This window comes from Tursiops truncatus, chromosome 15 (genome assembly GCF_011762595.2).
Source record: "Tursiops truncatus isolate mTurTru1 chromosome 15, mTurTru1.mat.Y, whole genome shotgun sequence".
Lineage (NCBI taxonomy): Eukaryota > Metazoa > Chordata > Mammalia > Artiodactyla > Delphinidae > Tursiops > Tursiops truncatus.
Window position 1 is genome coordinate 40,320,946 of NC_047048.1, and position 16,136 is coordinate 40,337,081.

General features: G+C 49.7%; 1 protein-coding gene across 8 annotated transcripts in view; it reads left to right on the top strand.

Annotated features, from left to right (window-relative positions):
* SLC24A3 (solute carrier family 24 member 3) overlaps positions 1-16,136 on the top strand; it is a 460,451-nt gene that overhangs the window by 413,507 nt on the left and 30,808 nt on the right. For all 8 annotated transcript variants that reach the window (XM_033840346.2, XM_073792619.1, XM_073792622.1 and 5 more), the window contains exons 9-12: positions 3,404-3,457; positions 7,788-7,921; positions 9,757-9,917; positions 10,678-10,942. In XM_033840346.2, the coding sequence (XP_033696237.1) occupies positions 3,404-3,457; positions 7,788-7,921; positions 9,757-9,917; positions 10,678-10,942 (614 nt within the window). The remainder of the gene's footprint in view (positions 1-3,403; positions 3,458-7,787; positions 7,922-9,756; positions 9,918-10,677; positions 10,943-16,136) is intronic.

Sequence of the window (16,136 nt, forward strand, 5' to 3'; positions counted from 1 at the left end):
TATGTGTTCACCCTGCCCAGCAAGACCCCCACTGTTGCCAGAAGGAATTCAGAATGTGTCTTCAGTGAGTCTGAAGGCCTGACAAGAAAACGAAAGGATGCAGGGTGCTGTTTTTGTCTCTTCTTTGAGTGAGTCGTGACTTTGGGGGAGAAAGGAGAGCCTGGGACACGACCTGGACAGTGTCCATCTGCATGGTGTTGGAGACCGGCTTTCGTGGTTCTGGACCCTGGTTAGGAAGAGGAGACGTGCCCTCTGGGCGAGGGGTGGGGGTGGGGGGGTGACAGGGCGTAGCCCTCCAACGCGGAAAAGAACAATCTCTGGCAGGAGAATCCAGAGCCAGTTGTAGGTGGTTCAGCGTGGAAGTTTGTGGGAAGGGAAGAGCACACCCAGATCACACAAGCCCAGGTCCTTGGAGGACAGCGGCGGGCTGTGGCCGGGAGGGGCAGATGGGAAGAGCGTGTGACATCAGGGTCTGCAGTTGGAGTCGCTTCAAGTCCCAAACTGTTCATTCCTGAGCACCTCCTGGCTGCCAGCCTCCGTTCCAGAACTGGACACAGAATGCAAAACCCAGTTCTGCCGTGGCCTTGGGGATGTCTGAGATGAGGGGGGAGCAGACACGTCATCACGGTGTCATTTGGAGATACTCATGGCCCCGGGGGCAGGAGGTTGGGGGGCGACACCAAAGAGCAGGAAGCCAAGATTTGATGCTCAAACACGGAATCAGGCCACAAAGCAGAGGGGCCTCAGAGAGCCTCACTTGACGAGGAGGAAGCACTGGGTGGACCCTGAGTCTGGGTGCCAAGAAGGCAAACCTGAAAGGCCAGCAGGAGAGGGAACCCCGCCGCCACAGGCACCCCTGAAATGTGACGGCAGAGACGCTTACTCACATATTGCAATGGAAGGGCTTGCTTTGAGTAAAGAATCAAAAAGAGACAAAGGAGTGAGAGAGTATAAATATACCTGTTCACCAAGTGCTGGACGTAATTCAGCCTCATGGGGATGTCTCTTTGACGTTGGCTTGTTTTCCAATGACCCCTCACCAAGTCTGTAAAAGTGCGTCGAAGCAATCACATGACTTCCCTCCAGCTCTCGGGTATCTCTTCCTTCAGAATAAAGCTGGAATAAAAATTCGCTTTTCCCAATTATGTTTATGCCACGTGTACATTGGTTTCAACGAGATAAGGACCACGCTCAGGTCCCTTGGAGGTGTCTTGCAACTGAAAATTGACATTTCGAGAAGTCTCACCTCTGCAGACGAGCTGAGTGCTGCTCTGTGCTGGGGAGGGCGGGGTGCCTGCCTGGGGGGCGCTCTGTCAGGGAGGCTGATCTAAGGAGAAACCAGATCGCTCAGGCGGGAATCAGATGTGAGGAGTGGTGTCGAGTGACTGCTAGAAACAGGCATTAGATGTGAATAAGTAAATGAAGAAGATAATCCCAGACTGGTCAGAGGTTTAAAGAACACAAACAGAAAGTGAAGGAGGAGTAGGCAGGGAAGACTCCTTGGAGGAGGTGACATTTAAGCTGATATTTGCAGGATGAAAGGGACCCGCGAAGGAGTGAAGGGAAAAGCATTCCTGGCAGAGGGGACGTTAAGTGCAAAGGCTCTGAGGAGAAGGAAGGAGCTTGCCGTGTGCAAATGAAAGGAGGCCAGGTTGGGACACAAGAGGATTGGGGGGAGAAGGAAAAAGAACCGGGTTTTGCAGGGAGGGGCACCTTTGATTTTTTTCTCAAGTCTTTTGGGAAGCAATTGAAGAGTCTTAAGCAGAAGAATGACAGGATCCAGAAGCATTGAGGAAGGCAGTTCAGAGGCTGAAATTAAGGTGGGGGAGGGAGGTAGCAGTGGAGCGGGCAGACACCCACAATTCCAGAGATATTTTGGACGCAGAGTCCCGACGGGCATGGGGTAGGGTAGAGAAGGGCTCCACTTTTATTTCCAGATGTGGGGCTTGACTGTGCAGTTCACTGACATGGCAAAGCCCTGGAGAACACGAAGCTGGGGCGTAGGAATTAGGAATTCTGTTCCGACCTGCATCTAGACGCCACGTGGGGAGGCTGTATTGACAAGTGGATCCTGAACCTGGAGCGGGGAGAAGTGTGGCGTGGACGTGTCTGTTGGTTTTCCAGAAATGGGACAAGAGGACATCACCCAGAGAGAACGTTAGAGGTCACACTGAAGAAGTGGAGGGGACACAAAGGGAGGGAGAAGAAATTAGGGGACAGGAGGAAAACCAGGAGTGTGGCCCTCAGAAGTCAGGAAAAGAGAGTGTCTTGTGAAGCGGGTGGGCAATCAACTTCAGATGCTGCAGAAACACTGAAGAGGATGACAGAGGACCATCTCTGTGGTTGTGCATGTCTGCAGAATCATTCTCAGCCAATGCATGGTAGCTCGTTATCCTGTGGACATACCATAACTCACGTACCCACTTCTTCATCTGATAACCGCCTTGCTTCTTTCCAACACTTCATTTTTATAAAACAGCACTGCAACGAACACCCTGTGTGTGCCCCCTCTTTACATTTGATCACATATTTCCCCAGGATCAGTTTCCAGACATGGAACTTGAAAAAGCGAAGGAAAGCCATAACCTAGAATTTCTTCATAGACCATCCTCCAGGCACCTTTTCTTAAAGTCAAAATTACTCCCTCAATTAACTAATTAAATTCTACAGCTAAAGGGGAACCTAGAAATCACGTTCCCTTGCTTTTTAACTGAAAGTTACTAAACTAAAGAAAATAGAGGAAATATTCAAAGTATCAGAAGTTCAAGGTACATTCCAGAAGTTTTCATTATTTTTCTTTCTTGCTTGCTCTTGACCATTTTCCCCCTCATTCACGCTAATCCTCCCTGCTAGCACCTTCCCTGCCCAAGGTGTCTGTCTCTCTCCCCCTCTGTCCCTCCCTCTCCCTCTGCCCTCCCCCCCAACTATTCTTCCTTTCCCTCTCCGTCTCCCTCTCTCTACACATGCCTTGCTCTGATATACCTAACAGTCCCTTGGTTGCCCTTATCAGTTCCTCTAGTTTGCCCCTTGTAACTGTATCTGAATAGTTTCAGTGAATGATTAAGCTGTGGTCAGATTTATACACATAGCCCTATATTCAGCTATATTATAGAAGGCTTGCTGGGTTCAAAATATTCTTTGGGGTGAGCAAATAACAGAGAAGAGGGAGCATTTTCCTTTGAAGTAGGGGAGGAAGAGAAAGATCCTGCAAACCTGGATACAGCCTAGGAAATGTCTGCAGACCTGGAAATATGTGGAACTTGTTTGCACGTCTGCTTCATGCTTGCCGTGCTCGGCAGGTTGAGCTGCCGTTCGCATCACACACGTGTCTGAGAGGACCTGGAGCACGGCACATCTGTCTAGGGCGGCTTCTGTTAACTGACCATTCTTGGTTTGTCCACAGGTGGGAGTCTTTGGTCCTCGTGCTGATGTATCTCATCTACATTGTCATAATGAAGTAAGTAAAATACTTTCTTAGTTTCTCTCCCAAAACTCTTTCCTACACTCAGCATTATGTGATAATGTGGACAGAGGAACAGGGGACAGGGCGGGTGCCTGTCATCAGAGGCTCACTTGGCTCCCTGGGCAGCCTGCTAGGAATCAATGCAATCTCGACTTATAGCAAAAGCGTAGACCCTTCCAACCCAAATGTATGATAGAATCAAAGCTTCGTGGTTTCGTTTGAGAAATCTCTCAAACCGTTGCCCCCTCTTCAGGACCTGGCAGCCTAGCTTTTGGCTGTTTTTTTCGCTCACTTTCATAACAAGAGAGGAGGTAAAGCTCAATGTGTTATGTTTCCATATAGGTGGAGGGAAGATGGGGCCAGAGCTGGATAAGAGATAACTAAAACCATGGATAAGATATCTACAGACTTCCGTTATTTGTATTGTATTAGTCAGCTATTGCCGCTTAACAAATGACCACAAAACTTAATGGCTTAAAACCACAAACGTGTATTATCTCATCCAGTTTCTGAGAGTTAAGCATCCAGGAGCAGTTGAACTGGAGGGTGCTAGCTCCGGGGCTCTCTTGGGATTAGAGGCAAGATGTTGTCCAGGGCGGCTGTCATCCGTTTGGGGCTCCAAGACGGCCCACTCACACTGCTAGTGAGTAGGTGCTGGTCGTTGGCTGGAGGCCCCAGTTCCTTACCATGTGGGCTTCTCTTCAGGGCCACTCTACTGTCCCCACACCCGGGAGTTGGCTTCCAAAAGAGCAGGTGATTCAAGAGAGAGCAGGAAGGACCCAGCAACACCTTTTATGATCTGGTCTCACAAGTCACACACCATCACTACTGCCATGTTCTGTTTATTAGAAAAGAGTCACTCAGTCCAGTCCTCACTCAACGTGTCTACTTTGCCTTTTGAAGAGAGGAGTGTCACAGAATGTGTGGATGTATTTTAAAACCACCACATTATGCGTGCTTGTTCCCCTTGGAGTCTGGACAGCTTACCACCTGTATCAAGAGTTATGTCGCTGATGTTTCCCGTACTCTAATGTAAAACGTAAGCACCATGGTTGGAACCTGCCAGTTCATCTTTTTGCTGAGTGCCATGGAGTTGAGGAGGTTGTCAGTAGTGCAGAGATATTCTGTGCTGCAGGTTCCTGCCCCACGGGAGCTGTTCCTTTCGCTCTAAGTTAGTCCATACTCTCCCCAGTCTATGTGACTGCAGGAGTGATCACCTTCTCTAGGGGGCAGGACAGCAGACCGCTCTCAGAAACTGCCCATTTGGACCCGTCGGGTAGCAGTCTGCAATTGACATGTCAAGTTTTCCTTGCTGTTGAGGCCTGACAAAGATTAATTCTGGTGGCCGAGAGCCCGTTGGGAGAAATCGGCGTGGCCACTGACAAACGTCACAGGAACAGTGAAGGTAGGAGCTGGCTTGACCGATGGCCAGGGCGGGCTGTAAGTCATCTGCTGCCATTCCACTCAATGTAGCACCCAGTTTCCACCTCAGGAGCTGTCCCACAGTCAGTGTGGACCCAGTAACTGGGTCGTGTGACTGGAAGAGGACATTTCTACTGATAGAATAGAACCTCACCCAAACTGATCCTGGTGTGGAGTTACCGTGAGGTAGCAAACAAAGAAACCAGATACTTTCACCACAAATCACCTTGCATTTAAGCATCCCAGTACATCAGCTCCCATGAAAACCAGAGCTGGCCCAAAAGTTTTCCACGGTTTCTAGATTCCAAGGAAAAGCCTTTAAAGATGGAACGAGCCAACTTGTTCCTCTTTCTCTCAAAGAACAAAACTACTAGGGGATCGGTGCCACAGTCAGGAAGCCTCACCATTAGACGTCTTCTTTCAGCATTTTTTGCTTCACCTTTTTTTTTTTTTTTTTACATTTTGATGCTTTGAGACCCCAAAGAGTCAAGAGCGCTCATATTCCCTTTTGAAAAGGGAATCCGTCAGTTATTCCAGAGAATTGACTGAGTGTCTGCTGTAAGCCCAACGTGGATCTAGGGTTTTAAATCTGAATTCAGATGAAAGCATGTCCCATACTGAATTCACCAGGGGCTACACGGAATAAGGAGGTCTTCAAAAGTGTTTTTCATCTAAAAAGAAGGAAGATGGAGGAATTTTGCTAGCGTGCATTCTGTGACCACAGTACCCCTCTACTGAGCCATCGTAATGCCCGTGAGTTGCCGGCGGGGCACGTGGACGTAAAGATAACACAGTGAACAATCTCCCTACCCCAAACCGTGCCCAGTGTGGAAGCTGATGAGGTGTGTTTCTGCTGATGCCTCAGCTTCACCAACCTCCCAGCTGTTCAGACCGGCAGGATACAAATAGACCGGGGAAAGGCAACTACTGTGCTCGTGGAATTTTCTGCATAAATTCTAGTCCTAAGTTCTAAATTGAAATCTCTGCTCTTTAGCCATCCCGCTCCATAATCAGAGGCTTTAATCACTGGGTTTTATAAAATCTGATTTATAAAATTGCATGCTTCACAATAAAATAGCTTCAGGGTGCAAGCACAAAATTTAAAACATTCAATTAAAAATATAAAACAGAGCAGCAGCCGTTAAAAACAGCATGTATTAGAGCCATCAGCTGCCTCCTGGGTAGATGGCTTTAAAATAACTTTAAACGTTCTGTCTGAAGGTCATAAAGCAATTCCAGTTTGGCCCAACAGGTAGAAACCTTCCCGGAGCCTGAGGCATACCCGGCCTCAGCGAGGGTTGATTTCTGTACTGCTATGTATGTCACTTCCCTGGGGTTTGGTCCCCAGATGAGGCAGTGTGGTCCGGTGGTTAAGATCAAGTGCTTCCTGTGCAGCCCCGGCCATGGGACCTGGGCCAGGTGATTCCGTCATTTTGAATCTCAGTTTCTGCTTCTAAAAACAGAATGAACGATGCTTCCTACCTGAAAGGGTGTTTGTAGGATGGAACGTGATGGAAGAGTTAAGGAATTAACCAATATCTGCTTCCAGGAAAGCGCTTATAATACTACGATGCATAGTATTATTATCCTATTATCCAAATCCAAATAAACGTATAACACACAGTTGTTAACTTTTAAAGCAAACACCCAGGCGAGTCAGTATTTCTGTGGGGAAAGTGGATTCTGAGTCAAGGTGCCAGAAACACTACGTCTCCCCTAGAGCCCCATCAGGAGGGGAGAGAAAGAAAGTGGGGAGGTCTTTCCATTAAGAAGAATGTTGACCGTGCAAAGCAGTCGGCAGACTAGCGTGACACACCCCGCGTGCTTGCCAGGAGCCCTACAACCATCAGCTAGCTTCCTCCACCCACACCCCTAGCAGCTTCCCTCTCCCCACGTGACCTGAAGCCCCAGACAACATGTCAGTTCACCTACCCAAACGTCAGTGCGTGTCTCTTAAAGGACTCATGTTTCACCTAACCACCACGATCACAACTAAAAGAACGCTAATGCTTTGATACGAGTAAGTATCCAGTCAGTGTTCAAATTGTCAATGGTCTCAGAAATATCATTTTTATAGTTTTATTTTCATCTCATAAATGTCATAAATATTTTAAAAACCAGTGAGTTTCCTAGGATTCCTCTATGGGAGTCTTCTAATACCAACGATAAAGGGACCGGGACATTTACCTACCAGAACATCCTAGGACCTTGACCAAGCTCCCTCCCTTCCAACACACGTGGAAGAAGCACTGCACAATGTTTTGATTGTTTTCCACTCAATCGTTCTGGAGAATCATAGCCCAGAATTTTTTCATAAAGCCAAGGGCGCAGCAGACCTGGAATTAGGGCACAACAGTGACAGACATTCGCAGGCTCCCAGCCTATGACCTCAGGAAACCAAAGGCAGGCAGAGACCTCGACAGCCAGCCCGCCTGTACACGTGGACCGTGATGCAGAGCCCGGGGTGGCAGCAGAGACGGACGTGACGCCTTGACCTTCCTCCACCAAGCATGCCCCTGACAGCAAAGGCCCTGGGGACGTGGCCCAGAGGAGGGAGACCTTGCCCATCCCTCTGAGTCTCACAACAGCCCTTCCACGCACACACAGACCCCGAGTAGGGGAACTCAATCCCAGAGGTCCCCCTGCTGACATGGAAGACTCTGCAGAGAAAGCAGTGTGTCCCTATGTATCTGTGTGATGTTGGCTTTATTTTCACTTACCGTATATTCTCAAGTTGGGAAATGGGCAGGTTGTATATTCTGGGGGAAACAGGATGATAACATAATAACCTAATAACTTAAGGCACAGGGTCCCCCACAGGCGTCCAGGCTCAGGGAGCTGGGAGCCGGGGAGGCAGGTACGGCCATGCTGATGGGCTCTTTCCGCTTATGGCCATGTCCAGATACAACGCCTGCATACACCAGTGCTTCGAGAGGAGGACCAAGGGTGCAGGAAACATGGTCAACGGCTTGGCCAACAACGCTGAAATCGACGACAGCAGCAACTGCGACGCCACCGTGGTGCTACTCAAGAGAGGTAACCCTGGGGGGCTGCGTCCCCCGCCAGGCCCCAGAGGGTGTGTCTGCCCCCAGGGAGGCCTCCCCCCTCCCTCGCTGCATCGGGCAGGGAGCAGGTTCATCCTGGTGATGGGCAAACTCTGAAAGCCAGTGGAAGTTCTTGGACCAAACGTGCTGGGGGTGATATACGGAAAGTGGGGAGATGGTAAAGGAGAGGAGACCATGGGTGTCAAGGTGCTGACTCTGTCACATTCTGACTGAGTGACCGTGAAGCAAGTTACTTAACCTCTCTGAGCCTCAGTTTTCTCTTCTGCAAAATGAGGATAACTTTTGTAACAAGGAGATAAAGTCTGCAGAATACTCCATTAATTATAGTTGTTATTAGCGTATTATTATATCCAAATTCACTTTCAGGCTACATTACCTCAGTTTCCGAGCTGCAAAATGACAGAGGAAATTACCCTTTTTTCCCCAAAGTAATGCTTACATTCAATAGATACTTATTAAGCAGCTGATACACAAAGCGATAATACAGTGCTCTCTAATCATTTTCTTTCTTCGAGGAACATGGAAAATTATCATTTGTGTTTGCCTAGAATGCGTTACACTTTTCATTTAATTTCTTTTTAACTTTCCCCTTGAAATGTGTGGGTTTATTTCTTCGCAGTCCCATTTTGTTTGCTTTTCAGGCAAAACAAAAGAAATTAGAAAATCTATAGGTTATTTTCAAATACATATCTAAGTTTGAAATCTGTGGGTACTTATTAGAATTTGAAAATCAATTATTTGATATACTTTTCTCACTAATTATATGCATGGTGAACAAAAGACTTACGAGTATTCAGTGCCATCCCACGTAAGGATTTCATTTAGTTTCTTCTCTTCAGGGTAGTTCGTAACCATGAAAGGAATACTCTTAGGGAACCAAAGAGCGCTACCTATTTTATTAGTCAGTGTTTCCAGAGATCATTTCATGGTTTAGTGGCCTGGAGAACAGGAGTGAGGCCTTGGCCAGGTACCCATGAGCTGTGCGCTCGTACTGCAGCATCCACAGAGAGGGCCTTGGGCCATGACGGAAGTTATTTTCAGGCCTGCCAGCAGATCCTGACGCAAGATTTGCCCTAAGCCCCCTCTGGACTCGAGCCCAGCTCCCCACCCCTAGCCCCCGGGCAGCCCTGCTCACAGGCTGGGCCGCAGCAACGCGGGCATCCCCCCACCATGTCCTCCACCTGGACTAATGTCAGTTCTGCAGCTTTTAACAGCTCAGAACGAGCACTGCTGACATTTGAAGGGCATAAAGTGTTACGAAAGACTATTGGGGTCTTTCCTATGCCCCAGATATGAGCGGCAGGAAAAGAATCCTTTGAGGACAGAGGGGGATTCTCTTATGTTATCACTCATTCTCACCATGTTCGTGAAGGACTCTTAAATTGTTTCAGGTCATTTCAAAGAGGTATCGATGAGCCCCGTAGAAAGCAGATTTTAACTCTTCTTCAAATTTTGATCATGACAACCCTTCCAGGATGGATGGATGGTTGGATGGAAGGAGGAGGGAAGGGAGGAAGGAAGCGGGGGAGGGAGGGAGGGAGGCAGAGAGAGAGGGAGGAAGGATAGATGGGTAGGTGGGAGGATAGATGAATGGATGGATGGGTGGATGGATGGATGGATGGATGGATGGATGGGTGGGTGATTGGATGGATGAAAAGGGAGGGAAGAAAGGAGGGAGGGAAGGAAGATAGGAGGAAAGAAGAGAGAGAGCAGGAAAGAAAGGAATGGAAGGAAGGTGAATGAATATCTCTTTCCTGCTCCTAGTATCAATGTTATTTTTATTTTATGTTTTTTTAATTTTCCCAGCCAATTTCCACCGCAAAGCGTCAGTGATCATGGTAGATGAGCTGCTGTCAGCCTACCCACACCAGCTCTCTTTCTCTGAGGCTGGTCTTCGAATCATGATCACCAGCCACTTTCCCCCCAAGACTCGACTCTCCATGGCCAGTCGCATGTTGATCAATGAGGTATCTGGGAAAGCACAGTCCATCTGCCGTGGACGGGGTGGGAAACTGGGAAGGGGAGAAAGTTTCCTGGTCTGAAGGTAGAAGCACCTACCTCCGTGTTTCACACAATAATATCCCGCAGCCATTTCCCAACATCTTCGCTCTCTGGACCAGCTGTGCATCTTGGTCCTTGCCCTTCTCTCCACATGTCCAGAGACGTGGTCCAGCTCCCAGTTATACAGAAAAACTCTTCTATCCCTTCCACCTACCTTCTTCTTTTTATCTTCCATCTGAATAAAGCCCTCCGATGTGAATGCACAGTAGTTGCTAAATCAAGGTTACCCTACTTTAAAGTAATGCAGAGTCTCTGACCTGAATTTTCCTGGGTGTTCCTTTCTCCAGAACGGCAGCCTCATTGACCCAGTAATCCAAACACACGTGTATGGCTTTCTCACATATGGACCGAGGAATTCCTACAATCTGGAGGAGAACGTTAACACCCCAGCACACAGGGACTCAAGAACCCTGATAGGAAAGCAGTGCCCATCTGAGACATGGGGATTCTCCTCTGAAGGCATTTGCAAGTTCCAGTGGGTCAGAAAGATGAATCCTTCCTCCCAGAGTTGGTTATCACTTTGAGGAGTCCCTTAGAACTTCTCTGCAGAGCCTTCTGGAAGCACCTCCTTGCCAGCTGACTGGGAAATAGCCCAATAGCTGGTGTTCTGGGTGTGAGGACTTGCAGCCCCTCTGGCCGTGTTAGAACATGCCTTTCTTTTTCCAGAGACAAAGACTGATAAACAGCAGGGCTTATGCCAATGGGGAATCCGAGGTGGCCATCAAAATCCCGATTAAGCACACGGTGGAGAACGGGATGGGGCCCAGCAGCACCCTGGACAGAGGTGTGAACGGGACGCGGGGGGACGACGTTGTTGCCGAGGCTGGCAACGAGACGGAGAATGAGAACGAGGACAACGAGAACGACGAGAACGAGGGCGAGGAGGACGAAGAGGACGAGGAAGGGCCGTACACGCCGTTCGACCCCCCCTGTAAGAGGTCCCGCGTCTGGGCTGGGCTGGGCTGGGCTGGGCTGGGCTGTGGGGTCTGGAGCTATTTGGAGGCTGCTGAGTTGATGCCCTTGACTTGGGTGACCTTTCTGTATGACGTAGAAGTATTTATGTTAATTTTTTTTTTTTTTTTTTTTTTGCGGTACGCGGGCCTCTCACTGTTGTGGCCTCTCCCGTTGTGGAGCACAGGCTCCGGACGCACAGGCTCAGCGGCCATGGCTCACGGGCCCAGCCGCTCCACGGCATATGGGATCTTCCCGGACCGGGGCACGAACCCGTGTCCCCTGCATCGGCAGGTGGACTCTCAACTGCTGCACCACCAGGGAAGCCCTATGTTAATTTTTACAGCGGATAAGACTCTATTGTAGGGGGTCCAAAGATGACCAAGATGGTGACACTCGGTCATGGGCTGAAATGTGGGCATTTCGAGGAGGCTCTCCCTCAGCCGTTCCTCGGGGTCCCCTGGAGCTAAGGAGGAAAGCCTGTGACCCTGTTGGCCAGGCATATGGTGCTGGGGGGAGAAGGGCTTCACCCACCCCGTTGCAGTTGGTGGGAGGCTGTCCTGGCAAAGCCAGCCCTGGGGGCCCAGCAGCCCTCCCAGGCGGCCTTTGCTCTTCCCTCATCCCCATTCAGGCCCCACCTGTCCCAGGACCTGCTATTTCCAGGATGGGCACCACAGGAGATGCACACCCAGGTAGACAGTGCCTAAATCACACCGCGGGGCTGGCCCAGGGAATCCCCCGGCTCCTTGACGGGTGGAGGCACAGGCGGAGGCTGGAAAAGCTTTCAGGACCCCGGCCACCAGGGCAGTGTCCTTCTCCCCCGACTGCTGCCTCCAGCAAGGCTTGGCTGTTCCTGCAGCCTTGTCCCCTAGCCCTACCCATTAGGGGAACGGGTGGACCAAACCCAAAGAATTCTGCTAGACCTTCCAGAAGTTTCTGGCTGTTTTCAAGAAAGAGTGCAATGGTCCAATTCGCATTCATTGCCAAGTGTGTGAAGTTTAATTAGCCTGTGTGTCTTCTCTGAGGTGCTGGGATGGATGGGGGCTGTAGGTTTTCAGGCGGGAGTGCTGGTTCCACGTGAAAGGCCGTTTAATGGTGAGGCGTGGGCACAGGGTATCAGAGTCGTATGTTACTTTTGGACGCAGGCTCCTTCTCTACCCCTCTTTGTGTCCAGGGACAGCAGGTAAAGCTCAGGGGGGCGCCGGGGCCCCCTCAGGGCTCCTGAGATCTCAACCTGGTCAAGGGCTGACCAAAACTAACTAGAAAATACCCACCCAGATTCCTAGACCCCAAACTCCAGAATCGCCCACCCAGAGTTAAATCATTACTTGTTAGTAGCTTATCTTGCTAGAAAAAACTATCCTGGTTCTTTATCCATTTTGCCACCTTTGGCAACATTTCTTGGCAACCTTCCTATCGCCCAGGACAAACACATATTAAGGATGAAATGACCAGACCACCCCGCTCCTCCTTCGTAAGGCCTTGTGTTCATTTTCTACTGCTTTGTAACAAGTGAGAACAAGCCTCGCGGCTTAAACCTGTTGGTTTGCTCGGGTTCTGGGGGTCAGAAGTCCGGCGTGGCCCGGCTGGGTGTTCCGAGGCTCACAGGGCCGTGATGGAGGTGGGTGGACAGGGCTGTGGGCCTTCCTAGAGGCCCCGGCACACTTGGGTTCCTGGCAGGAGTGGGTTCCTGGTGGCTGCAGGGCTGAGTCTGTCTCCTCCTCGTGGCTGTCACCGGGGCTGCTCCCTGCCCCAAGGCCACCGTCTTCTGCTCCCGTGGCCCCTCGTCTAGCAAACCAGCACCGTGTGTTGTGTCTGGTCCTCCCCACACTCCCCACCCCTCTAGCCTCCCCTTCTGCTTCCGAGGGCTCCCGTGATGGGTCATGACCTGCCTGTCTGGAGCCTAGCACAGTTAGGGCTGGTGGTTCATCCTTCCCGCCGGCTGTGAAAACTGGGGCACAGACCTTGGGGGCCACACCTGGAATTCCGCCTCCCCCAGCCCATGTTTCTAGAGTTCACCATCAGCAGCCCGCAACCAAGCTCCAGGAGCGCTTACTTGGCTAAAGTCTTACCCCGACGAAGGAAGCCGTGAGGCCAGTTGACGAGTTTGTAAGTGGCTGGCGCTGTGCTGGCCCCGGAGCCCAGGAGCCCACGTGCACCCCTCCGGGAAAACATCAGAGCCACGTGTGTGAGAGCAGGCAACCCTCATCACTCAGTGAGACAGAGGGGCCCCCTGTGGGTCACGTGTTCCCTGTTCCTCACCTGGACGAGGTACACCCCGGACCTAACTGTGAGGCTTCGGGGTATCTTGAACTTCTGCTCCCCACCCTTGCCCCTGGGATTAGGACGCAGATGTGGAGGCCCCAGGGCCTTCTCACGTGTTGGGAGACATGGCTGCAGGTGTGGGCTCAGGCACCCACCTCAGGCACCCTCTGTCCTTTGGAAGCACAGGCCTGCAAGGAGGAGGGATGTTGTGCGTGGTCCTGCCACCCCAGGGGTCTCGGCTTCGCCCCAGGGCCCCGAGGTGCTGAGACCGGAAGTAGGATCCTGAGTCCTCCTACACCAGCCCTTCTCACCTGGGCATCCTTGACAAAGGGTGGGCTCTGATTCGGGAGGGCCGGGTGCGGCCCGAGATTCTGCGTCTCTAACAGGCCCTCAGGTGATGCCGATCTGCTGGTCCATGGGCCACCGTGGGTGGCGGGGGCTAGAGGCCCGCGGTCCCACCAGCCATCTTCACGGTTCCTCTGTGTCGCCGGGAAGCCTAGGTCAGGGCCTGGTTCTGCCTCTGAAGTGGAGGATGGGCTTGTCCGAGTGTGGCCCCCTGTCCTCCACCAGCTGCTGAGAAACCCCGTTCCCGGGCCCGGAACCTCCATTCGAGGCTGGGGGCTGAGTGTCCGGCCAGGCCTTCCCCTGGGCAGGGCCGCTTCGTCCCAGTGGTGAGTGGGTGGAGGCCCTCAGGCCAGCAGAGGGCCCTTGAGGGTCCTCTCAGGCCAAGTTCCTTCGGCCTGTAAAAGGCCCCTCCACTGGGTGAGGATGTGTTTCCCTCCCACGGGAATCCTGCAGGGGCCTGGGTTCCCTGTGTTTCCGCCACCAGGGCTTGACTAGACTGTGTATAATGAACAAGTAAGTAACTGTGTGGGAGTGTGTAAACAGACGCATATATAGGACATGCGTGTATTTGTGTGTATGTGCATATATGTACTCTGTGCACATGTATGATTGAGTTAATGTGTGCATGTAACATGGTTTCTATATACTGTATACATTTAATATAGTGTATATTAATACACGAATATTTACACATAGTTAACATATCGTGTATTATATAATATATACACCTATATTAACACATGTTTATGTGCATATAACGTACATATAGGTTGCATACATGTATTTATTATATATACCTATGCATAGTGTATGTATCTATATGTCTACATACATATAAATTGTACTTATATTCTTACCTCTTATGAGAAGAAAGCCTTCTTGCTACTGACTGACAGAAAGAGAAACAATTACATGTGTATGGAGGTAAATACACTTCCCTGGAGCACAAACTGAAACAAAATACACCAAAATATTAGTATGTTTATCCTAGGTGAAATTATTTTTTGTTTTCTCTACACTTTCCATTTTAACACAATGTGCATTTTTATTGCCTATATAATTAGAACAAATGTATATACTTAGTTCTGGGTCTGCAATACTGAGCAATGACTTTTCCTCCGTCTGACAGTATTAAGCTTCCTAAAAAGCTTGGTCAGCACTATATAACTCAGTATAGTCTCAACTGGTCTCAAAGCAGTGACCATTTCATAATAAAAATATACTGAATTGCTATGTTGTGCATCTGCAACTAATGTCATATTGTATGTTAATTATAACTCAGTAAAATTAAAAATTAATAAAAGTTTTAAAATAAATTTTTAAAGGACTATAACTTGGGAACAAGTTCTCTGCTTTTTAGGAAGAGTGATGCTCAACGGGGTGCTCTGTGCTCAGAGTCCTAAGCTCACGCCCTTGCTTCATCCCCTGACTTTCTGGCTGATTTTGAAAACATCACATAATCGCTGCGACATCAGGTTCAGGTGCAGGGAGTGGTGTTTTGTTAATTCGCTGCTATGTCCTCAGCACCTGAAGCACTGCCCGCACAGAGCGGTGTAGTGGGCGTTCACTAAATATTTGTTAAATTGATGAATAGACCTACTCACCACGAGCCGGGGAAGGCTGTATTTAGACCACATGACAATGGAACAAAAGATGAGAAAATGTCCAGAAATACTGGCTGAAAGAAGAAGGGATACAGTTTTTACCCCTTTGTTCAGAAATAGAAATTTCGACGATCCTTACCTGAACGCTCCTGGTGCTCGACATCACATAAAAAGCACATTTCTGCATCGCTTGGTGTGTTTGAGGAGTTACATTTGTTATATTACATTTAAAGGCTCGTTGCAGATGATACTCTGAATTTCTGTTTTGTTGTTGTCAGAGTGGAGCTGTAAGTTAAAGAAAACATATCATTTTTAATGATAGTGAAAACCATTTTCTAGATATAATGCCCTTCCAGTGTCAAGTCAGAATTTTTAAAGCAGCTGAGAGAAAAAACCTCAAAACTCACTGGTGTGAACTTACACTGCTTGCAACTTTCCCTCACCAGTATCATGTGCTAAGCTCTCGCAGTCATAGTTCTGACCTCATTTTCTTCTCTTTTTTATTTTCCGAAGAATGACAGAGCCAGATTGAAGTCATTTCTCTCCCCATTCTTGTGTTTCTTTGTTACTTTGATTGGGTGTGTATTTTTTTTTTTTTTTTTTTTTTTTTTTTTTTTTGTGGTACGCGGGCCTCTCACTGCTGTGGCCTCTCCCGTTGCGGAGCACAGGCTCCGGACGCGGAGGCTCAGCGGCCATGGCTCACGGGCCCAGCCGCTCCACGGCATGTGGGATCTTCCCGGACCGGGGCACGAACCCGTGTCCCCTGCATCAGCAGGCGGACTCTCAACCACTGTACCACCAGGGGTGTGTGTGTCTCTCTCTCTCTCTCTCTCTCTCTGTGTCTCTGTCTGTCTATCTGTCTCTCCCTCCCCCTGGGAGGGCATTAGGAGGACTGGGTGGTCAGTGAGGGGATGCCAGGGCCCCAGGTGCATCCCTTATCGCCACAGTGCAGGCTTTAGG